This window comes from Pelophylax lessonae, assembly GCF_965119305.1.
Source record: "Pelophylax lessonae genome assembly, chromosome: 7".
In the NCBI taxonomy this organism is placed as follows: domain Eukaryota; kingdom Metazoa; phylum Chordata; class Amphibia; order Anura; family Ranidae; genus Pelophylax; species Pelophylax lessonae.
Genome location: NC_138774.1, coordinates 232,565,169 through 232,591,697, shown reverse-complemented (window position 1 = coordinate 232,591,697; position 26,529 = coordinate 232,565,169). Strand labels below are relative to the sequence as shown.

General features: G+C 43.5%; 1 protein-coding gene across 1 annotated transcript in view; it reads left to right on the top strand.

Annotated features, from left to right (window-relative positions):
- Positions 1 to 26,529, top strand: part of WNK3 (WNK lysine deficient protein kinase 3) — a 255,126-nt gene that overhangs the window by 145,289 nt on the left and 83,308 nt on the right. Inside the window, exons 11-14 of the mRNA XM_082264431.1 lie at positions 10,196 to 13,786; positions 15,324 to 15,373; positions 19,124 to 19,250; positions 22,664 to 22,780. Of these exons, the coding sequence (XP_082120557.1) occupies positions 10,196 to 13,786; positions 15,324 to 15,373; positions 19,124 to 19,250; positions 22,664 to 22,780 (3,885 nt within the window). The remainder of the gene's footprint in view (positions 1 to 10,195; positions 13,787 to 15,323; positions 15,374 to 19,123; positions 19,251 to 22,663; positions 22,781 to 26,529) is intronic.

Below are 26,529 nucleotides of genomic sequence, written 5' to 3'. Positions count from 1 at the left end.
AATATTGGCATAAAGGTTATTTCTTTATCGTAAATCACGGTGCACAGAGCATCCATATTCATTACTATCTGGGTTATACGCCACCTATAGGTGAATGGACACTGGCAACCAACAAGACAGGAAGTCCCCCTCTATATAACCCCTCCCATACAGGAAGTACCTCCGTTTTTTTGCTAGTGTCTTAGAGGTGATGGTCGCGTTTGGAGAAGCTCTCCAGATTTTTTTTTTAAAGAAGAAGAAAAGATTGAGTTATAATATTGTCCCATATTCCCTTGTCCCATAGCCACAACAGGATGTGTGAGGAAATCTCCCCAAAGTGAGGGACATCCTGGTTGTCTTTTAGTGTCCCCTTTGGTAGATTTTCCCTCCATTCTGTTAACAACCCAAAATGTGGGATTTTCTATTTTCACTCTCGGTGATCTTTGTAAACAGGACAAATAAAGAGGTATTCTCCCTAATGGGGACACAGATGGCAATAAACAGTCTTTAGTTATACTTTAATAAAAAGATTAGACACCACGTTACCAAATAACTTATTTGAGCTTCAAACTAAGTACATTTATTCTACACGGCCCATTTAAGGCCTCAAATCCATACTGTTTTTTTAGGTCATGAAGAAATAAAACTAATTCAGGGTTTCCTCACTAACTTTATTTGTAATTCGGTACAGCTCCCTATTGATATACAGTCTTTTATCTATTTTATATTATTTTTCCTATTTGAAACTAATATTCTGTATATGATTTTACTTGCATTTGCTTCTGTTTAGAAAGTTTTTTTTCCTGTTTTAACCTCAGTATTGATATTGTAAGATTGAATGAGCCACGAATATTGCATTTTCTCAAAAAAATCTTTAATTTGTTTACTAATTGAAAAGTACCTACTAAGCAATCTTATTATATTTACATATAACTGTAACTTCCTTTAGTGACATATATTCTCCATCGCATGATAAGATAAAGTAAAATTAAAGGCAACATTTTTTCTTAATTTTGTATAGCGTAAGGCAGGGTTATAACCCCTCTTTTTTTGTTGTTTTTGCCATTTGTGTCCCATTGGGGAGATTTCCCTTCACTTCCTGTCCTGTTGCTTAAACAGGAAGTACGGGAATCTCTGGATGTCACCAGGTTCATCTGAACTAGTGTCCCCATTGGAAGATATATCCGCTATTCATCTTTAGGTGACAACTGACAACCCAAAATATGGGATTTGCTTTTTATTTCTGTGCTAAAAGTAAACAGGACATATAGAGAGGGTGAATCTCCCTAACTGAGAGATTATACTTTATTATATCTTTTTTTTTTTTTCTTTAACAGACTTTAGGATTAAAATTTAATGCATGCTTGCCTTGGTGTTCTTTTTTCCATAATTTGCGCCACCTAGAGGCGGCTTCCGATATTAGTCTATAAACCTTGGTACTTTTATATTTAAACAAATCCAAATAGAATGGAATGCATTATTATATTATCTGTTTTCTTCTTTTCTTGTATATGCTATAGAAAAAAACAGTATTGACATTTACCTTTTTAACATTATTCACCTACCTTTTAGGCTTTAGCTGTTTTATCTCTTTTATATGTAGCTCTTTAGGATCCCCCTTATATATGAGCTCTAGTCTTGCTCGAAATTATAAAAGTGTGATCTCCCTGTTTTTCAATAAAAGCATGCACAGTCTTTAGTTGCATTCTGTTTTTATATTTTATTTTGCTTATTATTGTAGTATTTTCATAAGGCATTGTTTTTGCTAGAGCAGGAAGTTAATACAGTACTGGTATATATAAGTGAATGCAAGAAGAACTTCTGCCTTGCAGTACTAGGGCCGTCTGTTCAAATTCCAGCCACGGCACTACCCACCTGGTGTTTGCATGTTCTCCCTGTGACTGTGTGGGTTTCCTCCATGTACTCGGGTTTCCTCCCTCACTCCAAAGACATTCTGGTAGGCTAATTGGCTCCTGTCTACATTGGCCCTAGTTATGTGTAGGTATGTGAGATCGGGACCGTAGTTTGTAAGCTCCTTGAGGGCAGGGACTGATGTGACTGTACAATATACTGTATAAGTGCTGCCTAAATTGACGGCACCATATAATAGAGCTGCACGATTATTTGTTTGAGAATCCCAAACTCGATGCACCCCCGTATGCTTCCCGGTCGTTTTCCCCGCTTACCGGACCCGGCGGTAGTGGGGAAAATGATTCGGTGTTCCGTTAAAAAACCCTACCCGTGAAAATTCTCATACCCTCGTTACTTGTGGTGAGGGTACGTCAGGCATCAGCTGAGCCACTTCCCAGTGCGCATATGCGCACAGTAAATGATCTCAGATCTCAAATGATCTCAAAAACCCTACCCTCCTTACCAGTCCTTAAAGCGGCGGCTTCCTGTGAAAATACCCTACCCTCGTTCCCCGGTGGGTACAGAAAAATGTAAAAGTGCCTCCTAACAGAAGAAAATTTATATATTAATCGAAATGGAATGTTAAAAAAATATATATTTATATATTTTAAATATTCCTCCATTAGGAGACACTTTTATGTTTTCCTCGACCCACCGGGGAACGAGGGTAGGGTTATTTCACGGGAAGCCGTTGGAACATTAAAAAAAACTCTACCCAGTGAAAATTCCCTAACCTCGTCACTTCCGCTGTGAGCCGATCATTTACTGCCTGAGCATGTGCACTGGGAAACGTCTCAGCTGGTGCATGACGTACGTGCACAGGAAGTGATGAGGGTAGGAAATTTTCACGGGGTAGGGTTTTTTAACGTTGCACCAGTCCGCTGTCCTCTCAGGCAGGAAGTTGAGTGAGGGGAAGTTGGCCTCACTCTACTCTGTGGCCTTGGAGGACTGGAACATCATACATCGCTTCCTAGCAACGGATTTAAAGAGCCCATTTCTCTATCGCTCATTGACAGACGTAGTCTTCTTGATTCTCAAGAGCTGGGTTATGTTGTCTCCGCAGGAGCAGGACTAGGCAGAATGACAAAACGTTCTGGCTCCACCCTAGGGGGCAGTCCCTGAGGGTATATCCTCCCTCTCTCTGCTACAGGGAATCAGTTTTTTTCTGTCTAGTCAGGAGTAAGGACCTAAGTTCCTTGCTGGGATCTTTTGGTCCTGGCAAGACTTTTTTTCTTTAAGAAAAAGACATTTTTTAGGTAGTTTTCTCCAGTGTTTTTTTCCTGTGAGATCTTCAAGCAAAAATGCCGGACTGGGCGACACTTGTGGTCACCCCAGCCGGCCTACGAGCGCGTGCAGACCAGGCATTGCGCTTGGTCGGCCGCGACATATTCAAGTAAGTATGCGGGGCCGGGCGACGGGCTGGATGTGAGATCCAGTGGTCACCCCGGTTTCTGCCTAAAAGCGCGTGCAGACCAGTGCGCTGAGTCGGCCGCGACGGAGTCCCAGTAAAGGGACTGACTTTGCGAGTTAAAAGCTCGCTTGGACGCCAGGACCAGAGAGTCGAGGCGTCCACAAACCCCCACCTCGGTGGAGAGGGTATTATGAAGAGAGGGTGCCTGTCGGTTCGGTATGGTGAGTAAAACGTTCCCTTTTTTCCTCATTTATGAGGCAGTATATATTATGGGCCCCTCCATATATGGTCAGTATATATCTGACACTTACAAGTCTGATTCACTGGACCGAGCAGCTCCAGGGCAGCCCGGTTCGGATCCAGTCGGACAATGCCACGGCCGTGGCTTATGTCAATCACCAGGGGGGCACCAAGAGTGTCCGAGCGGCCAAAGAAGTGGCTTGCATTCTTCGCTGGGCGGAACGAGTTGTTCCAGCAATCTCTGCGGTGTTCATTCCGGGGGTGGAGAATTGGCAGGCAGATTATCTCAGCCGTCAGACCCTGGATCAGGGGGAATGGTCCCTCCATCCAGACGTTTTCCACCAGTTGTGCCTACGGTGGGGCACCCCGGATGTGGATCTGTTGGCATCACGATTCAACAGGAAAGTTCAGAGATTCGTGGCTCGCTCCCGCGATCCTCTAGCAGAAACCGCAGACGCACTGATCGCCCCGTGGGGGCAATACCAGCTAATATATGCCTTCCCTCCTCTCGCGTTACTGCCAAGACTTCTTCGCAGGGTAGAGGAGGAAGGAATCCCAGTAATCCTGGTAGCTCCGGACTGGCCTCGTCGAGCTTGGTACGCCGACATGGTCAGACTGGTGGCGGACGTCCCGTGGAGACTTCCTCTCAGAGAGGATCTACTGTCTCAGGGACCGATCTTCCATCCTGCTTTACGATCGCTGGCTTTAACGGCCTGGCTATTGAGACCCAGGTGCTGAAGGACAAAGGTTTGTCAGCTTCAGTTATTCCTACTCTAGTTGAAGCAAGGAAAGCGACTTCCAGAAAGATTTATCATCGCACATGGAAGTCCTACATTGCATGGTGTGAACCTTTGGGGTTCCGTCCTCGGTCTTATTCGATTAGTCGAATATTGGCTTTTCTGCAACAAGGGGTTGAGCAGAAACTGGCCTTGAGTACTATCAAGGGTCAGGTCTCAGCATTAGCCATCTTCTTTCAGAAGCCTTTGGCTACTCATTTCTTGGTGCGGAATTTCATCCAGGGGGTGCGACATCTGGCTCCGCCAGTGCACGCGCCGTTACCCCCCTGGGATCTTAATTTAGTGTTGTCGGTTCTTCAGAAACCTCCCTTTGAAGATATTAGGGAGATTCCTCTACCCACGTTGTCCCAGAAGGTGGCCTTCTTGGTGGCTATTACTTCTGCACGCAGGGTGTCAGAACTGGCCGCATTATCTTGTCGTTCACCATATCTGGTGGTTCATAGAGATAAGGTGGTTCTTCGTCCGAATCCATCCTTCCTACCAAAAGTAGTTTCAGAATTTCATCTGAATGAAGAAATTGTATTACCTTCCCTGTGTCCTAAGCCCAGTCATCCTCGGGAATTTGCTTTGCACTCCTTGGATGTGGTCCGGGCGATCAGGGTATACTTGAAAACGACAGACTCGTTTCGCAAGACGGATTCACTTTTTGTGATCCCAGATGGACCCAAAAAGGGGTTGCCTGCATCTGCCGCGACCATTTCCAGATGGATCAGACAGACGGTAGTGCAGGCTTATTCTATTAAGGGTCGGGAGCCCCCGTTCCCTGTTAAGGCGCACTCCACTCGGGCACTTAGTGCGTCATGGGCCTTTCGCCATCAGGCGTCAGTGGTCCAGGTGTGCAAGGCGGCTACCTGGTCGTCGGTGCATACCTTCTCTAAACATTATAAAGTTGATGTAATGGCATCGTCTGATGCCTCATTTGGCCGCAAGGTTTTGCAGGCCGCAATTTGAGGAGACCAGTGGTCTACCTCGAGGGTTTTTTCCGTTGGAAAATTTTTCTTTAGTCTCATTCTTTGTTTATAATGAGCCTTTAAAACTTCTAGTTTGGCACCGGTTGGGCCTACTAGATTGGATTTGATTTTGTCAATCCCACCCCTCATTTGTGGCACTGCTTCTGGATGTCCCAGCTCTTGAGAATCAAGAAGACTACGTCTGTCAATGAGCGATAGAGAAAAATGGATTTTTGTAAGAACTTACCGTAAAATCCTTTTCTCTTAAGCTCATTGACAGACGTAGTACCCGCCCCTCTATCATTGAGTTGGGTTGGGTTAATTTCTCTGTACTGCTTTAAACAGAACTGATTCCCTGTAGCAGAGAGAGGGAGGATATACCCTCAGGGACTGCCCCCTAGGGTGGAGCCAGAACGTTTTGTCATTCTGCCTAGTCCTGCTCCTGCGGAGACAACATAACCCAGCTCTTGAGAATCAAGAAGACTACGTCTGTCAATGAGCTTAAGAGAAAAGGATTTTACGGTAAGTTCTTACAAAAATCCATTTTTTTTTTCATCATGAAGAAAATTACTTTTTTTTTTTTTTTTTCTTTTTTAGTGTAGATGTGAGATCTGAGGTCTTTTTGACCCCAGATCTCACATTAAAGAGGTCCTGTGTAATAGGAATAAAAGTGATCAAAAAAAATTTGTTTTAAAAGGACAGTGAAAAAATAAGATAAAATGAATAGGAAGAAAAAAGTAAATTAAAGTGCATCGCCAACCCGTCCCCCCCCCCCCCCCCCGTTAGCTCGCACGCAGAAGCAAATGCATACGCAAGTCGCGCCTACATATGTAAATGGTGTTCCCCAGCTGTTTGTTGATTTAGTGGACCAGTTGGTCCAGGGGCTGCAGTTTATTTGTGATGCAGGTTTGGATACAGCTCCTGTGCTATCCAAGCTTTCTGTTTCAACTATGGTGATTAGGCGCATGCTGTGGCTTGAGCATTGGTCTGCAGACCAAGCCCCTAAAAAAGTTCTCATTGATCTGCCCTTTCAAGGAGATCGCCTGTTTTGGGCTACTCTGGGCTACTTTGGAGGACATCATTAAGGGTCTCATGGGGAGAAGAGCACCTTCCTACCACAGTTTAGCATAGGGAAGGAGCCTTGGTGCAGATGAAAGCCCCCTTCCTCAGCCCATAAAATTTATTTTGTGCTCCCGGGTCTAGGAATAAGGGAAATAGATCCTTCAAACTTTCCCTGGGAGACTCCAAGCAACCTTGGTTCTGGTAAGCCTAGATCTGGCTTCTCCGACCCCACAGTCAAGACACCTTCAGCATGAAGGTCTTCCCTCCCCCATTACTGGGATGGGGGGACATCTTCGCTGGCTTTTGGCCCCGTGGACCTCCTTCATGAACGTCAAGGGGATCCACAAAATGTTTATTTTCGGAGTACCAAAAAAGGGGGGCAAAGTTTGTCCGTTTCAGGTTTTCTTGTCCTGAGTCTCCTTGTGCCGATTTAATTCCTGCAAAGGTTCAGGTGACATCCAAACTACTTAAGGTCCCCCTTATTGCACAGTCCTACATGCAGCTCCTTAAACAGGTTCGGCTTCACAGGAGGATACCAAGGTTCGTGGCGAGGTCACGGGTTTCTCTAGCAGACACTGCAGGCGTCCTAGGGGTTTGGTAAGGCCAATATCCCCTGCTCAAGCTTCTTCTGAAATTCCTGTGAGGAATCAAAGGTGATGGTCTCCCAGTCTGTTTGCTGGCCGTAAACGTCCATTGGGGGCTTCCTCTCAGAGAAGACTAGTTGTTCCAAGGGCTGAGTTACCATCCTGCTTTTACAGTCACTGGTATTAATGGCTTAGCTATTGAAAGTCAGGTACTGAGGGATAGAGGTTTGTCTGGATCAGTGATCCTTACTATGGTCAAGGCAAGGAAGTCGTCTTCCTGCAAGATATACCATCATACGTTGAAGAGTACATTTCTTGGTTTGAGTCGTTTAGCGCTCATCCTCAATCCTTTCCTGTGGCTTGGATCTTAGCCCTTCTTCAACAGGGCATTGAGCAGAAGTTGCCCTTAAATACCATCAAGGGCCAGGTGTCGGCCTTGGCAATCTTCTTTCAGTGACCCCTAGCCATGCACTCTTAAGTACGTACCTTCAATCAGAGCGTTCGGCAGTGGCTCGACCTATACGGTCTGTCTTGCCACCATGGGATTTAAACGAAGTGCTTTTGGTTCACCAGAAACCTCCATTTTATAATATTCGGGGGATTCCCTTGCCTACGTTGTCTCAGAAGGTGGCATTTTTGGTGGCTATTATCTCGGCCCGCAGGGTTTCGGAGTTGGCAACATTATTCTGTCCTAGTCCCTATTTAGTGGTCCATAGGGATAAAGTGGTTCTTCGTCCCTGTCCATCATTCCTGCCCAAAGTTGTCTCTGACTTCCATTTGAATGAGGACATTGTGTTACCTTCCCAAGCCGGCTCATCCTAAGGAATTTGCTTTGCTTACCTTGGATGTGGTTTGTGCGATTTAGATGTATCTGGAAGCTACGGAGTCCTTTCGGAGATCAGACTTGCTTTTTGTGGTTACGAACAGACCAAGGGCTGGCCACTTCTTCAGCTACCATCTCCAGATGGATCAGACAGACTGTAACCCTGGCCTATTCTATCAAGGGTCAGGTTCCACCTTTCCCTGTCACAGCGCATTCTACTCGGGCGCTGAGTACATCTTGTGCCTTCCGTCATCAAGCATCAATTACTCATGTTTGCTAGGTGGCCACTTGATCATCGGTGTATACCTTCATAAAGTTCTACAAAGTAGATACTTTGGCATCTGCAGATGCTTCTTTTGGCCGCAAAGTTTTGCAGGCTGCTGTTTGAGGGACTGTTCCCTCTTGAGGGGTGTTTTTCTTTACTACATCTTTATTTTTCAGACGGGGCTCCTGTGTACCAACCTCGTGCATTACCATTAAAAAAGGTTTATTGTAATCCAAAGAGGATATACATTATACTCACAAACAAGTGATGGTATAGCACATAAAAGGCAATGGAACCGATCGTCTCCAAGGAAACCAGGGTACAATAAACCTTATTTTAGTGGTAATGAACGAGGTTGGTGCACCCTTCTTTTGTTGTCTTTCAGTACATTTTGGATACCCTTGGTCCTGAGGGGGCAGCAAGACCTTGAGTGGTGCATATCAAGACCATATAAGATCCCTTATGCTTTATTACATACCACCTGAATGCAGGAGAATTTTTTTTTTTTAAGGCTCCTGTGTCCTGGTTAGGGCTCTTATGTTTAGCCTTGGGTTATTGTGCCCACCCCCTTTTTCCTTTTGGCACTGCTTTTGGACTTCTCAGTAAAGATGATCTAAGGAGCACTGTATCCGTCAATGAACGAAAGAGAAAATGGGATTTTTGTACTTACCGTAAAATCCATTTCTCTGGGTTTATCAACAGACACAGCACTCACCCCTTTTAAGGAGTTCTGATACTTCTAATACTGCTTGCTACTAAACTGATTGTAAAAGAACCGCGAACCACACTGTGCTTGTGGACTTCCATCAGTATACCACTTCCTCAACTTGAACATAGGTATCAAATATTCTAGCCGCCCCCATACAAAGCTAACTGACAACTTAGCTTGTACTAGTTTTGGAACCTTCTCCTCTACTAAACAGTCACACATTTTTTATATAGCATGGACATCCCCCTCCTGATCAGATTACCCCATCAGGTCAGGGGTTGCCTGATTACATTATCATATCCAGATGAAATTGTATACAGAAATAGAATTAACCTGAACTAATTATCTAGCCATCTGGACAGAAACAATATGTGAGTTCATTAACCATGGGACAGACAGGCTTAACAGAATACACATCACTCCTCAATACACAGACAATAGGAATGGACCACCAGTGACAGACTGTCCGTCTCTGAATTTGAAGTACAATACACATTATCATAAGTGTAAACACAGAACCCCCAGTAGATAACAGGTGAGTATATCAGCATATTCAATGATGTGTGGAAGACAGGTGGTTAAGCTGATGATATTAGCATCTGTTATAAGTCTTGACTGTGTGAAGCAGTCTTCATAGGTTTCTTGAGATAAATATTACTGTCCCATTTGAAGTAATCCAAACCATATTCTCAGTGTCCATTAAGTATCTGTCTTTCAGTCCTAGTGATGGTGAGTACCGTCACACTGATTACCTAGAGCAGAGAGGGGGTATATACCAGCTGAGGATGGCCTATGGGCATAGCCAAATGTTTTTTTGGTTCTGCCTAGTCCTACTCCTGGAGAAGGCAATATAACCCAGTAGTTAGGGTTCATGGAGTGCTGTGTCTGTCAAACTCAAAGAAATGGATTTTACGGTAAGTGCAAAAATCATATTTTTTAGCAGGGGTTCCCTGAGATCAGAAAGGCCTGGAGGAAACCCATGCAGGTACAGGGAGAACATGTAAACTCCAGGCAGGTAGCTGCTGTGGTTGGGATTCAAACCGATGATCCTAGTGCCGCTATGCTGCCCAGTATAGCTCTGACAGATTTTAACTCCTTGACACTGACTCTATGCAAATATGAGGCCTCTCGGCAGGTTGGCCTTGAAGCGGAGAGGCCACATATCTGTGTACCAGAATGTAAACACAGCTGTTTTGAGAGTGTGCGCTTCTGGCACAGTTATCAGCATTGGGAATTTTCCAGTCATATGACCGATACTACAGCCAATCACAGTGGTCACTTGATCGTAAACCCCGCCCCGCCTCCCGGCATCTGAAACCTCTTGAGCCAGGAGGCGCTGGCGCCAAAGGGTTAATTTTATCTTTGTTCAAAATGTGGAGTTGGTAATTTAGGACCAAAGCTAAGTGAGGCTAACTAAAGACTTTAGAATGGTTATTCACTCTTTCTTTCTTTTTTCTTTTTTAGTCAATGGATGCTCAGTTGTCGTTTTCGGCAGAAGGGAAAGTTCTTCCACACCCTAACCTAGTTGACGCATCAGCGATGCCTGTACTGCAGCCACCATATTCTGCGCTGTCTCCTCAAATAATATCCGGACAGATGGCAACTCAGCAGACAAGGACTGGTGTCCCAGTTGACAATTGTGGCCTAGCTGGGATACAAGTGCTTTCTGCCCCCGCTGGTGATAATCCAGTTCCAACACTAATGTACGGCGTACAGAATGTGATGGGAGTCCAGACTAATGCTCCACAACAGATGTCTACTTTACAGCAACTGCCTCTACACGATTCTATAAAGTTCCCAACAAATGTACAGCAAGGGCAAAATTTTCAAATGCATTCACACCTGGAGCAGAATCCAATGCCTCAGCCTTCTTACCAGTCTCCACCTGCACAGCAGCAAATTGTTTTACAGCCGGCAGTGGTTGAACAGTCACCTCAGATAATATATCCAGCTGCTGTTGTGCAGGAAACCATCACACAGCAAGTACGCATGGAGCAGACATCAGTGGTCTCTGAAACAGGGCAGATGCAGCAAACAATGACTGTGCATGAACAGCCTCCTTACATCCAGCCCCCTGTGCCCCAGATTCCTGTCCAGCAGTCTTCTGAACAGGAGAAATCAGCCTGTCCTTCACAGATGGGTAATGCCTCTGTTGTAGAGCACCCAGTTTTATCCCAGCCTGTAGCTGTTTCTTCAGAGCAAATGCTTTCCCAGCCTAATGTAATGCAGAATCCTGCAGAGCCTCTTTATATACAAATCCCTCCCATGGATACATATAGACAGCAGCCCTTAGCTCCTGACCAGGCTCTGTGCACACAGACAGCTATTGCTTCCTCTTCTGCTTTACCTGAACAGCTAATGTACAGTCAGCAAATCGTGCAGCCTTCTGAACAGCAATGTTATGTGCAGCAAACCGTATCTATGTCCGAACAGTTGAAGAACACCCCACAGGATAGAGTAGACCATATTATGTACCCGAGGCAAGCTACTCTGCCAGCTGAGCAACCAGTTTACCCACAGCACTCGTTATTGGCTGAAAAGCCTGGGTATTCACTGCAAGCTCCATCAGCTGAACTGCATGCATATGTTCAGCAAACAATGCCAGTTGAAAAACAACAGTTTGTACAGCAAGCTGAGCAGGCCATATGCCCACAGCCGACAAAACATTCATCTGAGCAGCCTGTTTATGCCCAGCAACCTGTACCATCATCTGAAAAGATAGGATTTGGCCAGCAAGCTATGCCATCAGCTGAAGTTATGCAGCATGCAAAGCCTGCAGTGCCGTGTGAGCAAGCAAAGTATATTCAGCAGGTTGTTCCTCCAGCTAACCAGATGGGATATGCTCAACCAATGCCACCGTCAGTTGAACAGTTGGTGTTTTCACATCAGGTTATACCACAAGTAGATAAAGCATTGTATGCCCAGCACGGTGTGCCACCAGCTGAGCTGCAGTCAGTGTGTTCACAGCAAGTCCTAACAGTTTCTGAACAGCAAGGGATGCAACTACCTGAGCACCAAGCTATGACAGTGTGTGGGCAGGCACCAGTATATGGTCAGCAAGTCCTTCCACCGCCTGAACTGCAACCTGTGTACACCCAGCAAGGAGTCTCCCAACCTGAGCAGGCAACTGTCTTCTCCCAGCATGGAGTGCTGCAGCATGAACAGCAGCCAGTCTATGTCCAGCCTTCTGTGCTGACACATGAGCAGCCAGTTTATACTGTAAATGCAGTGCCTCCGCCAGAGCAGCCTGTGCATCTTCAGCATAGACCACCACTTGAGAAGTCTGTGTATAGCCAGCATGTACCACAACCGACTGACCAGCAAATCTTATATGCCCAGCAAATGTATGCACAGCATGGAGTGATAGGATGTGAAAAGGCTGTTTTTACACAACATGCAGTAACACAGATTGACCAGTCTTTATATTCTCAGCATGCTGTGCCATCATTGGAGCAGCCTGTGTATTCACAGCAGATTGTGCCACCACTGGAACAGCCTATGTATGTCCAACACTCTGGGCAATCATCTGAGCAGAATGTCTTTATAGCACATGCTGTACAGCCAAGTGACCAGTTAGGATATCAGCAACACTTACAGAAAACAGATCAACCCGTTGGAGTATTACAGGGCCAACCAATAAATGTACAAAATGCCCCTAATGATCAATTTCCCTATGCCCGCGAAGCAGTTTTCTCCAGTGAGCAAAAATACAACCAACAAGCTGTAGCACCACCTGTCCAGCCAACTCTTGTGCCCCAACCTCAACTAGTTTGTAACCAACAAGTAGTCCCTACAGCTGAACAGCAAGCCTATACCCAGTCAGGAACTCATCATATGCAAACAAACACCCATTTGATGGCTACTACTGATCAGCTTCCTCTTTCCCACCATGGAATACCTTTGGCTGAACAGCAAGCACATCTACAAAGATCGTTATCTCCACAGCCAATGTTTGTTCCTCAACCAGCTTCTCTGGCTGAACATATGTACATTCAACAGGCTGCTCCTTCTGTTGATCAACAGCTGTATACCCGTCAAGCAGCTCCCCAGTCCAATCAATCGCTTTACATGTCCCAGCCAATGGCAGCCACACATCAGCCATTGTATGCCCCAGTGCAGCATGTACCTTCTGTGGAACACCCAGTCATGTACAACCATGGAGTTCCTGCATCTGTTCATGGTAATTTGCCTCCTTCAGATAGACTTGCATATGTTCACAACCCAATACCCTCCTCAGAGCAGTTGGCTTATGGACTTAATTCTATATCATCTGCAGAGAAAACAAATTATGCGCAGGCCAGTGATCAGCCAGCAAATCTGCACTTACAGAAAACTATGACACCACCACAAGAGCACAGGCCAGACCTTCAAGCTGAGAACCAAGTACATCATGCTCAACAGTCTGTTCAGTCTCTGGATCAACAAACCTTGTTGATGCAGCCAGAGACAGAACAAAATGCTCAGACAGATCCCAGTCAAGTATCTCTTTCTTCTTTAGGATCACAGCACACTAATCAGGTTTTTGTGCCTCCTGTAGGGCCGAGTCAGCATTTTCCTGTTGCAGCTTCCCATGTGCAACCATTAACTTGTGTTCCTCCTTCTGAGCATGGTCAAACAAGTCAGCTCTTAACTCTTCAACAGCCACACAATGACCTTCAAAGTAGCCTGCATGTCAATGCACCCCTTGCTGCTCAAGAATCACTCCTTCAAGCCATCTATAATCAGCATCCCACTGTACAAGCATGTGAACCACAAGCGCCAGAAAGTTTGGATTATATGGTTGTGTCTCGTAGTCAAGCTGCGACAGCTCAGATGTCATTTCAGAGTCAAGTGCCCCCTGGGTCATTAGAGCAGCCCCAGCCAAATCTTCGTGCTGACATCAATGAGTCACCTCAGCCAGTTGGTTATCCTAATCCTGTGTTGCCACAAGCAAGCTCAGCTTCAATTGGGTTGACGACAGAGGCAACTGTTCCCCTCCTTAATGCTCACCAAGTTCTCACCCCTGCTATGCAGGCCCAGAACCAAATGCTGCAGCTAGTTCCAGAGTCGCAAACAGTAAGTGCTTGCTCCTAAAACTGAAAGTGGTTGTAAACCCATATTTTTTTTCCTTTTAAAGAATAACATGCATGTCATATTTACCTGCTCTGTGTGATGGTTTTGCATAGAATAAAGAGAAAACGGTGCAGCGCTTGTAAAAATCACACAATACTCCTACCAAGTGATTGTAATGTGCATAATATAAACAACACCATGAGAATAAACGTCAAACACATAAAGTGCATGTAAACTGAAAAGCCCCAAGGAAAAGTCCAAATGTGAGCTATCTTAATTTAAAGCAGAAATAAGTAGTGGAATGTGTCTCAATAGCCTAAAAGCCTTTCAGCGTTAGGACCACCACACAGACCACTACAGGTATAAAGGTGGAGGCTTACCGAACAAAGATGACTCTCAGTGAGGAGAGGTCAAGTAGCGCTTGTTGTAGTATTGTATAGAACCTCCTTAATGGATCTTAACCCATGACTGCACCTCTGGGTAAACCATCAGATCAATATGCTCCATGAAAAAATGATACCATGAAAAAAAAGGAAGAGACACTCTCCATAGTGCAAATCAGTCAGATAAAACAATAAGGGTAAATGTACTTACAAGCAAAGATGTTGAACAGTTTGTGTTACATGTATGGTCTATTCGCCCAAAACCAAGATGGCCCCAGCTTATTTGCGCATGTGCAGTGGTGTGTATTCCAGCTCCGCCCAACGTGTTTCGTCATAAGTGACCTCATCACATAAAATTGTGTGATTTTTACAAGCGCTGCACTGTTGTTTTTTCATTCCATGCGTACCACATATTATTCTAGGGGCCTTCAGCATGGTTTGTTTTCTTTACACTTAATGGTTTTGCATGAGTCCCCCGCTGGTGCTCCTAGATCCCCCTTACCTGTCTTTACTTAGCCATGTTACCATGTGAAGAAGGGGAACTCTTTACGTTTGGAGGAATTGAGATTTAGTCTACACACAGAACAACTTCTTCGCAGTAAGAGCTGTGAAAATGGGTAATAGAGCCCCTCAAAACTAGTTCTGGCCAACTCAGTGGATTGATTTAACAGAGGTGGATGCATTCCTAAATGCACAAAATATAACTGGGTATTAACATTTATAGGTTAATAACACCAGGGATTGTTAATTAAGTGAATATCTGATTACAGCCCCCCCCCCCCCCCAGTCCCCCCCTGTTTATCACCTGAGGCCAGTCATTTCACTGAGATAATATGAGGGTCTACAACCACTTCAATTTTTTTTCTCTATTGGTCGAAAGTAGAGATAAACGTATGTCTGTTTTTTTTAACCCTACTTTGTAACCCCCATTATGGGCATATGCCTTGTACGGAGTAAAATTTGGTGATCATATATTTGCCAGCAAGCATGGACCCGCTGAAGTGCTTTTAGATTTCAGTTATGTAACCTTTATGGGGAGCATACACCAATATTTTTGGTATTGTGAATTTATACAATTCATGTCAATGTTTGCAGTACCTAGGCTAATATGTCTTTGATTTCTAAGGTTTTTTTTCCCATATATTTATTGCGTTTAGGTACAAGGGGTGGAACAGTCAGGTGTTCAGAGGTTGGAAACCATTATTAGGTAAGGGACTGAAGCATTACTAAAGCGCTGTTCAGATATGGTGTGGGAGATTTACTAAAACTGGTGCACACAGAATCAGGTGCAGCTGTGCATAGTAACCAATCAGTTTCTAGGTTTTAGCCAAGGTGCTTATTGAATGAGGGTTTGAAATTGTGCGAATTCAGCTGAACTCATGCGTGATTTTAAACCGGCATTTCAGTCCAACTTCGGGGGTCATTTCACAGACATCTGTGCGGGTTTCTGCACAGATGTCTATTGGTGCGGTGCCGCAAAGTTTTCGGATGGTGCCATTGCTGGAAATTGGCCTTTATTTGACATGTCAAATCGGATCAATGTGAACGTGGGACCCTTGTCAAAGCTTAATTGAACAATCTGCAGTTAGGGGATTGGTTACTATCCACAGCTGCACCAGACTCTGTGTGCACCAACTTTAGTAAATCTACCCGATGTGTCTGTGTGTTACAATTATTTTTGTATCTTTAGTAGAAAATGATCTTTCAGCATTTTTGTATGACTGATTGCTTATGAATTGAACATATGGTATGATTAGACTAAATCTACCAGTTGGATACACTTTTATCTGCTGTATAATTTTATTTGTGTGATAGATCTTTTTGTGTTTTAAGTATGCTGCACATTGTTAGAAAAAAAAGCATGTTGGTTGCAGTAGCAAAACTTTACATATGTTCATGGGAGATAAACTATATGTCCAAAAGTTTTCAGACACCTGATAATCACCTCTATTACATATACATGGCTCACAACTGAGTCCAGGTGTTTCCAGTAAAGGGTATTTAATGCTACAACATACAAAGACATTTAGACAATTGTTTCCATGTGGCAACAGTTTGGGAAAGCCTCTTTCCTGTTCCAGCAAGCCTGTGCCCAAATTATCTTCATAAAGACATGGTTTGGTGAGGCGGACTCTTAGGTGGACTACATAGAGCCTGACCTCCTCCCTATTAAGCACCCTTTGGGATGAATATGAATGCTAATTCTGAGCCAGGACTTCTGCACTATATCAGTACCTGACCTCACAAGTGCTTGTTTGGCTGAATGGGCACAAATTTCCAGACACACTACACAGTTTTGGAAGGCTGGGTTGACACTGCTGCTAATTGGATACAGGTTTTCCCCGTGTCCAATTTGTATGACAGGAGAGTTTGACCGTCTCAATGGAGCCAGCTCACACACCTCGGAGGCAGCCACAGTCCATTTTGCAGAAGGATCCTATGTGTATTCTGGTCTGTAGGTGTGAATTCATCCAAAAATTCAGACCTGATTTGCGCCTGAAACAGTTAAGACACACACCGGACCCCCTGCTGTGAGGTTCAGCTAGTGTGAACCTAGCCTAAAGGGCCTTCCAGAAGGGTGGAGGCTGTTGGGTTCAGAAGTACAAATAACCTCTAGGACTTGGCGGAGCTGAAGATATCGAAAGAACATGTTTTTAGGAAGCGAAAACTCTTCCTTCAGCTCCTGGAATGTTTTAGGTCCAGTACTAGAGAGGATATGTTGTACGAGATTATACCCCTGAATGCCCACAGACCAGAGTCTGTAATAGTTAATAATGTGGGTAGCTGATTAAAAAACCAGAGGGGCACATGGGAAGGAAAGTCTCTAGGTATTGGTTTTGAACAGTACCAGCTCCCAGACCCTCTAATCGTGATAGACCATACTTTTACGGCCATAAACCTCCCTAGTGCCACACACCCCTCTCAAAATAACCTGTAGGGGGTGAGTAGTGAAGTTGGCCACAGGTTCACACACAAGGGTCAATTACCGTGACCTGTCTGTCTTGTCCAGAAGGTGGAAGTGGGAGAGCTTGGGCATGAAGTAATACATATTAAGGTCTGCGAAGGCCATTCCCCCAAGGATTATGGGATATTTAAGGGTCCGCCAAGGTAATTTTATGAAGGCTATTGCCCCATAAATTACATCCATGGTTTTAAAAAATGTAAGCTGTAAGTATACAGGCAAATGCCAGAGAATATATAGAATCTTTGGAAATAAAATAGTTTTACATTTATTCTGTCCATGATCCCTAAGGGAAGACCTTGTCCCATATCTCTGTGTTGGTTGAAATGAGATCATATAGAGCAGGGGTGTCAAACTCCATTTCATCGTGGGCCGCATCAGCTTTATGGTTGCCCTCAAGGGGCCAGTTATATCTGTAGGATTAGATGTCCAGAGCACCCCACGCCCCCTTACACGAGATGTCAAGAGCCCCCTCCTACCATCAGAAGTCAATAGTTTTGCACCCTTCCTTACATCACAATGCACCCCCTTACCTTGTGCTGCTGCCAAGAAGAAAATGCAGGTGGATCTGGGAAGAAGTGCAGGGTCTGGAGGAGAACCAGAGGAAGGCTGGAGTCAGCTTCCAGAGTCTGCTGAATGCTGAGACCAGGGGAGGGAGAGGCAAGGTGTTGTGGCTGCACAGAGAGGTGCAGAATCTGTAGGAGGAGTTCTGCCCTCCTCTCTGCTGCGAACTGCTGAGAAGAGGTGGTGCAGGATCTAGCAAAGGAATTCTGTCCTCTCTGCTGCCGACTACAGAGACAAGGTGGAGGCAGAGACAAGGGGGGTGCCGCAGCTGCAGGAGAGGTGCGAGGGCCACATGAAATAGCCTGGGGGGCCGCATTCGGCCCGCGGGCCTTGTGTTTGACACCTTTGATATAGAGGTTTCACATTTAGGTGCACATACTTAGTGGGTGTAGGGGGTAATACACACTCCTAAGTATTGGATAGTACTGACCCTAGCAAGTGGGAGTGAAACCTTTGTAGAGGGGGGACGTAGGGATCTATGGGGAGAATCTGGGACTATCCCAAATAACTTGGTCCTGAGTATTTTCCAAAATGTTCTATGGTGTGAAGTGCAAATAGCAGCGAAGTGCCAGAATCTTCCAGATATGGGAGCCTGCCATCCGCATATAAGCTTATGGTCTCAATCATGTGCCCTGCACGCAGACCCCAAATTTCTGGGTGGGATCTAAGGGCAATAGCCAGTGGTTCCACAACCAAGGCATATAAAAGGAGCGAGAGAGGACACCCCTGTTGTGTTCCTCTAAGCAGAGAAAAAGTCTTGGAGACTTGACCATTCAGCCACGCCACTGGAGCTTGATATAGCAACTGAAGCCATTTCATGAGTTTTGGGAGGGTGAAGGCTAGTAATAGCGATTTTAACCAATGCCAATGGTTTTGAAACAAGCTCTCATAGGTGTGATGCTCAGGTATTCAAAAACCTATGGACATCAGTATTCCCTGTATTCATGTACCTCTTTTATATCTATTTCAGAGTACTTTTTTTTTTTTAAATATTTTTTTGAAGTAATTTGACTTTAGGAAATATAGCAAACTTCTAACTGTAAGTAAAGAACCCTCCATGTTCTTGTGACCCTTAAACGCTATAGTTAAAATATTTCTAGATTGTAAGCTCTAACGAGCAGGGCCCTCTAAATCCTCCTGTATTGAATTGTAATGTAACTGTATTGTCTTCCCTCATATTCTAAAGCGCTGCACAAACTGTCGGCGCTATATAGATCCTGTATAATAATAATAATTAATACTGTACACCCTTATCTTGATTACAATAGACCATGTGTATTGAAATAACACAGAACACTTTGATTTCTTTTAACTGTATATATTGACCTTTGTTGTTTTCTTTTATTGTTTTATATGCAAAATGAATAAGATAAAATTTGAATTTCTTTCTGTTTACTCACATGGTATCCAACTGTTCTGTTCAATTCTTAGTGCCCATGCTGATGCCGGCAGTGTTGATTCTCCAGTGGGAAATGGCAAGCATGAAAAGATGAAGCAACGCAGAGCTTCTTGCCCTCGGCCAGATAAGATGGCTCGGTTTAACTTGTGTTTCTTAGGGGTATGTGTCTCTTTCTATGCTTGGGTGTCCTTAGGACAAATGATTTAAAGACCAACTCCAGCCAAAACTTTTTATTTTTTATTTTAAACTTTGAAAAGAGAAAGTAAAAATAGTTTTATTCTGTTTAAAATGCTGTTAGTATCCACATTGCCTTTTGTGTCAGGTTTGAAATGCACAGTGTATTCCCATATGGGAGATTTTCCCTGCCTTCCTAGTATATCTGACACCTGTCATCTGGAAAGGAAATTAAGGGAATTCCCTCTGAGGACACATTTAGCAGTAAAATACTGACAGGGTTTCTAAACCTTCCTCTCTCTACTAGAAAATGTCACACACAAGGTGGAGGAATGGATGTTCCTCCATCTTCTCTGTGGGCAGCCAGCCCTCCTGCTTGCAGTGGCCCCTGGACCCCTGGTGGAATGAGGGAGCCCGGAACACTGGACGTGAAGCGTTTAAAGAGTCGCTGGGAATTTTCAACGTTGTACATGCAATTAGTTGAAGGAAAACTTTTAAACAAGCTTAATGGTATGATGACTCTTATATAACAAGGCTTCCCTTCATAGGTACCTGACTTTAACGCAAACCTTTGAAATGCAGAAAGGAGCGCCTGATCAAAAAAAGAATGAGAGTCCAAATAAATTTAAACTGATGGTAAAAAGGTCATATTAAAAATGGCTTACGCGTTTTGGGGTCTGAGGTTCCGAAAGGTCCTCAGGACTCATTACCTGATAAAAGTTGAATTGACTCAAAGGAATCATTGTCCACAAAGATCTTTATTAAGACCAGTTCTAAACTATCCATGTGTAAACTATCCATGTGCATTGACACTTTAAAATTTGCTTAACCACTTGCCGTCCGCTCCATAACCGATTTACTGCTACAGACTCACGTATATATGTGATTCAGCACTTCCGCCTGCAGGGGGGCACGCACGGGTTGAATATTCACAGCAGAAGCCGATCTGCGGGTGCCTGACACTTATTTTTTTTTTTAATTTTTGTATTTCATGTGTTTTATAGCAGAAAGTAAAAAATATATATTTTTTTCAAAATGTTCAGTATTTTTTTGTTTATAGCGCAAAAAAAAAAAAAAAAATGCGATGATCAAAAAGCACCAAAAGAAAGCTCTGTTTGTGGCATGACCGCACAATTGTCAGTTAAAGCGGAGTTCCGGCCTAGAAATGGTTTGGAGATAAAAATATCCCCTGGACAGTCGGGGCTAGTGCATTCCTGAATAGATAGCCTCTGAACTGTCCCAGGTCACACTTACCTTTTAGAAGAAATACTTTGAAAATTTCTTGTCCAGCACTGCCATCTCAGGTGTCGGCAGCTGAAGCCAGGGCGTCTTCTTCGGTGTCCTCCTCTGTGTCCTCTTCGTCCCAGAATGCGCCTGCATCGGCCCCGCTCGTCAGTTCCAGTGCAGGAACATCATTCCCTGCTAAACAGCTTCTGGGCATGCCGAGAAGCTGTGCCGGGATGACTTGCCTGTGCCGGAACTGACGAGCAGGGCCGGTGCAGGTGCATTGACTCCTGGGAGAGATGACGTTCAGCTCTCAGGAGTCAACGCAAGCAGGAAGTGACGGCGCGGGCCGTGGCCGCAAAGGGAGGAAGTAGAAAGAAAGTATTCTTTTCTTTAAAAACAAGGTAAGTAAAGAAAAAAAAAAATCGGCACTATTAATTTGTTTTTTAGAGGATTTAAAGCAAGCGGATGGCCCAAAGGTGTTTTTGAGGCCGGAACTCCGCTTTAAAGTAAAGAAGTGCCGTATTGCAAAATGACCTGGTCATGAACAGGGATACATTTTCCGGAGGTCAAGTGGGTAATGGCAATAAGGGAGCTCCTATTGCCGCTCAGCAACTATTACAGTATCAGTTCACAAGGAGAGTTTAATTCCAGTCCTAATATTGATCTTTGTGGTCAAGGTTTCCTCTGAGCCCATTCATCTTTTATCAGGTGTTGTTGAATTTTAGAATCACAGATATAACTGCGGTTCAAGCAGCGCAAGATTCCTTTAAACCATAAAGTGCATATGTGCTATTAATTGACATAAATACCATACATACTGTGCTATATATTCACATATTCTAATTGTGCCAGATGAAATATTCCATATACAATTAAAATAAAGTGCATTTAAATATATGTATATTGTGCAAATTGTGCTTTCAGTGCTCTGTGCAACCTGCAAAACAGTCCAAATACTAGTCCATAAACATGTGCCCATGTGAAAGCATCCACTTCATGCAGGTAGTGAGGGGATTAGTGATGGTGGGAACCTCCAGACACCTTCGCGGTAAAGGAGAAATCAAGACTCACCAGAGGTCGTGGATCCCTATTATCTTATAACAAGGGATCATATAGCGCTTGAAATGTATCCAGGCTCTGGGTCCACTGTGCCAGATGTACTTCTCATAGGGAACCACCTAGGAATCTCAGACCGGATAAAAAGAAGGGACTCCTAATAATGCAGTTTATCAGTATTAATCCAAGTTTATTAAAATAAATCCAGTTTTTTTCAAATAAATCCAGCTTTAAAAACAGCCCCAAGGGCATCATCCAACCGAATAAATGCTGTACATACAAGTATGTATAAAAAACGATCTTCCCAGCCGTGTGCACTGTTTGCAGCCAACGATCTCCCGTAGCATACACTGCAAGCTAACCTGCTTCAGGAAGTAAGCGTGCAGGTCAGGATCGAGGCATTGACACGTTTCGTCATCACGTTGACGTCTTCGGAAGCTGCGGAGCTTTCAAAGCTCCCTGCAGGTGTGAAGCAGCAGCGATTCCCATATATTTGGTTTTCACAAATTTCACAAACCTTTTGCGTGAGTGTTTATAGTTTTATCAGGTGTTGTGCCTCGAGATAGGGGGAGTGGCCTGGAGCCCGGCATGCTTTGGGCACTTTCCTTATGACCTTTTTATCTACAATTGAAATGTTTTTGGGCTCTTAAATTTGTCTCTTGTTCTTGCAATCCTTCTGTATATATTGGATTGAGTTTCTTTTCTGTCTCACAGAAGTGAAGAGAATCGAGTACACAGACCGCAGTAAAAGTTGATAGGTTCTCAACTTTCCACTCCATGCAAAACTGAAATAAAGTGTTGACTGAATTTGGGCTTTAAAGCCTAAGTTCAAGTGACATGACTTAAGATCTTTGCCATGTTTCACTTGTACTACTCCCTTCTCCTTTAACACAAAACCTCCTCCTCTGATCTGATAGGCTATTATTGTTTTGTCAGCAAACATTATAGAATTGCATGAAAAATTCCAGCACGCTGGATTACGTTTAAGTGGTGGTCTTCTAATATATTTTGTGCATCATGGTCATTGTTGAACAGTAGACTGTATTGTGTATGCCGGCGCTAGTGTTTGTGTGGCAATATTCATGCTAAATTCTTTTAAATTGCTTGTCTTTTAGGTTTCTAAATTTGGAGATAATATGGTGGAGTGCCAGTTAGAGACTCATAACAACAAGATGGTCACTTTTAAGTTTGATGCAGATGGGGATGCTCCAGAGGACATTGCTCTTTACATGGTAAGCTTCGCATGGGACTATAATTCTAACACTATAATTTCTAGTGTTTCTATTTATTGTATTTTCCTAATTAAGAACAACATTCTTTTTGAAAAAAAAAAAAAACTAAAAACAGTATTTATCAGAAGTGTTTTTTTGAATTGTCTGTTTCCAGCTGTAGAAGTTGGAAGAAATAGCCCGGCCACCATGGTTGTGGTGTAGTCCCATAGCGCGTTTGGTAGCACCGCCTGTCAAAAGCAGCATGCTTTCTAAGTTTGGCATGGCATGTGTACAGCTGTGAACAGCTGTGTGTTATTGTTTATGCAGGCGCTCGGTGGGGAGCTAAAACTACGGCTGTGGTTTGGCTGCCCTTGGCCGGCCGCATGTGTGAGCGAAGCCTAAAACTGATAAAACAAGTGCCAATTTGATTCAATTTTTTTAGCTAAATCCTATGAAATTGGACATAAAATAGTGGTCTTGATTGCCCACAAGGAGATGAAAATTAAAATTGCTCCAATCTAACCCACTATGAAAATACGATACATTTTGATGAAAATGTTGCTGTAGATTTTTTTTTTCAGTTTCGGTTTCCTTATATTAATAAACTGCACTGTAATTTGTTGCCCAGTTTAAATTTCACAATTGCCTGAATTCTAGTGGTTGAAAAAACTTCTTTTGGTAGATTTCTTTTCTGGTGATTACTTGTTTGTATGTGCAATTCCCAGTAAATGAACATAAACCTACCTGTCCGCTACTTGTCGTCTTTAGCATGCACACTGAGCTGCTCGTACACAACTTAGTCTCTACTTTCCGACACAGATCCTGTGTGCCAAAATGACTGGACTCTTTCCTGCTGTGAAGTAACGCCTTGTTTTGCAACCCCCCAGGGGTTTTTTTTTTGTCACATTGGTTGGGCTCTAAACCAAACTGTTAAATCATTCAGTGGCTGGTGTCATAAATTATCACATGTCCAGATTCATGGCAGATGAAGATTAAACAGAGGCCAAGATGGCAGCTTCCATAGCTGAAAACGATAGGAGGGTTTACAGTGGATACAGAGAAGGCAACTGTACTAAATGCTTTCTTTTCCTCAGTTTTTACACAGGAAAAGGAGGGGTTTACAGACCATGACTGTATGGTTAGCAGCCCATCACAAGACTTGCCGCTATGGCTAACAGAGGGTGAAATTGAGGAAAGACTTGATAACATTAAACAAATAAGTCACCAGTACCAGATGGCATGCACACGAGAGTACTCAAAGAACTCAGTAGGGTTATATCTAGACCGTTGTTCCTGATCTTTGCAGACAGTATTTTGACAGGAACTGTACCAGGTGACCAATTACCAATGTAATACTGATATTTAAAAAAAGGGCAGAGGCATATCCCGGGAAACTATAGGCCGGTCAGCCTGACGTCAATAGTATGTAAATTACTGGAAGAGATGATAAGGGAGAATATCCAAGAATTTGCTAAGGACAACAGTATCATCAACCGTAATCAGCACGGGTTTACAAAAGGACGTTCTTGTCAAACCAATCTGTTAGCATTTTACGAGGAGGTGAGCTGTGAGCTAGATGGGGGAGACCTGTGAATGTGTTGTATTTGGATTTTGCTAAGGTATTTAATAGAATTCCCCACAAACGCCTAATCTACAAACTAAGGTCTGCAGGCATCGACCACAAGGTTTGTTCTTGGATAGAAAACTGGTTACAGGGGCGTGTCCAAAGTGTGGTGTTAAATAATGGTACTCAAACTGGTCTGGAGTGGTAAGTGGGGTCCCCCAAGGCTCAGTCTGGGACCAAGTTTGTTAAATTTTTTTATAAATAACATTGGGGACGGGATCAGTAGCTCAATCTCCGTTTTTGCGGATGACACAAAAATAGGCAGGGCAATAACTTCTCATCAAGATATTGAAATCTTACAGAATGACGTGAACAAAATTAGAGTGGGCAACTACATGGCAAATGAGGTTTAATGTGGAGAAATGTAAGGTATTGCACTTGGGGACTAAAAACATTAACGCAAAATACGCTTTAGTGGGGAGAACCTTTGGGGAAATCAAGAATGGAGAAAGATCTGGAAGATAGACTAAGCAATAGCATGCATTGTCAAGCGCCAGCTGCCAAAGCCGGCAGAATATTAGCATGTATAAGGAAGGGAATTTATTCCAGAGATAAAGCTATAAGCCTACCACTTTATAAAACCATGGCCCGACCACATCTGGAGTTTTCTGTCCAGTTCTGGTCGCCAATCCTCAGATAGGATGTGCTGGAACTGGAGAGAGTCCAGAGAAGGGCAATTAAACTAATTAGGGGATTAGAGGGCCCTTAATATGAGGAGTGTTTGCAAGCACTTGATTTATTCTCCCTGTAGAAGAGACGCCTGAGAGGGGACGTGATAGCGATTCACAAATACCTCAATGGTGATCCCAGCATAGGAAACATTTTTTTAGTCTCGAGTGCAAGAGGACACGTGACCACACAATCAGATTGGTGAAGAGGCGGTTTAACCTTAAGCTACGTAAGGGGTTTTTCACTGTAAGGGCGATAAGGTTGTTGAACTCTCTTCCACAGTTGGTGGTAACTGCGGGGAGTATGGCTACTTTTAAAAGACTCTTGGACACGCATCTCACAGATCAGAACATTCAGGGTTATGGGAAATGAATACGTCCACACACACCTACACAGGTTGAACTGGATGGACTGCTGTCTTTATTCAACCTCAGCTACTATGTAACTATGTATACTTCCACTTTAAGATTAACTTGTGCGCCTGAGTTTTAATAATCTTCTGAATTTGCAGTGGAAATGAAATAACATCCTATTTTTCCATTAGGAACAAATTCCACCCATTTACTCAGATGTTTCAAACAAGGAATGGTAAAATTATTTCCTACACTTCTTAAAATCTGATTTCCTGGGCTTACAGTTCTTAAAACGGCACAGACTAACTGCCGCTTAGCATATACAAAATAATGCAAATATAGAAGCCAGAAATCAGGTTATTCCAGTACATTGGCCCCAAAAAGATCACCGTAACAATTCATGTCTTTTGACAGACTAGCCTCTGGAGGTAGTCTACCTGTATGGTAGAATTTCTGTGAATTGCAGGATTTTTAGTGGGAAACCTAGATGATTTAATCACATTTTATTTTGATCTGACTACCGAGATATGCGCAGTGAATATTCTCTTTTAGTACGTCTGGCAATAAATACAATCATCCCAGTCTGCTGAGGTTTTATTACCATGGTAATTCAAGTGGAAAGATTTTGCAGACTGTACCGACGGAGTTAAATCAACTGGAACTTTTCAGGTGTAGTTTAGTACAAGTCTTTCCACTGTTCTGATGAAACTCATTTATTTACCTTGAGGCAATGTCCTTGGGACCGTGTAATTTCTTTTTTTTTTGCAAATGTTCATTGGAGGACACAGCAGACAACTGGATATTGGCTCTGCACACAGGAGGATGGATTCTAAGGCGTAGGGCATACAACTCCCTTTTAATCCCCTGTCCAGGAAGTAAGATCTTCATTTTAGGATTAATATATTGGCTGCTGTCTTAAAGATAAACTCCAGCCTATCTTTCTTTCTTTTTTTTTTTTTTTTATTATAAGGTGTTTGTTTAGATTTTTGTATCGAAAAAAATTAAAAAACATGAACCTGAATGCTCGATTCACACTGCCATGACTTGTGAGACCCCAAGTCGCGTGACATGTGATATCCCATGTTGGTCAATGAGAGCTGTCTTAGCACTACTGAAGTTGCTCC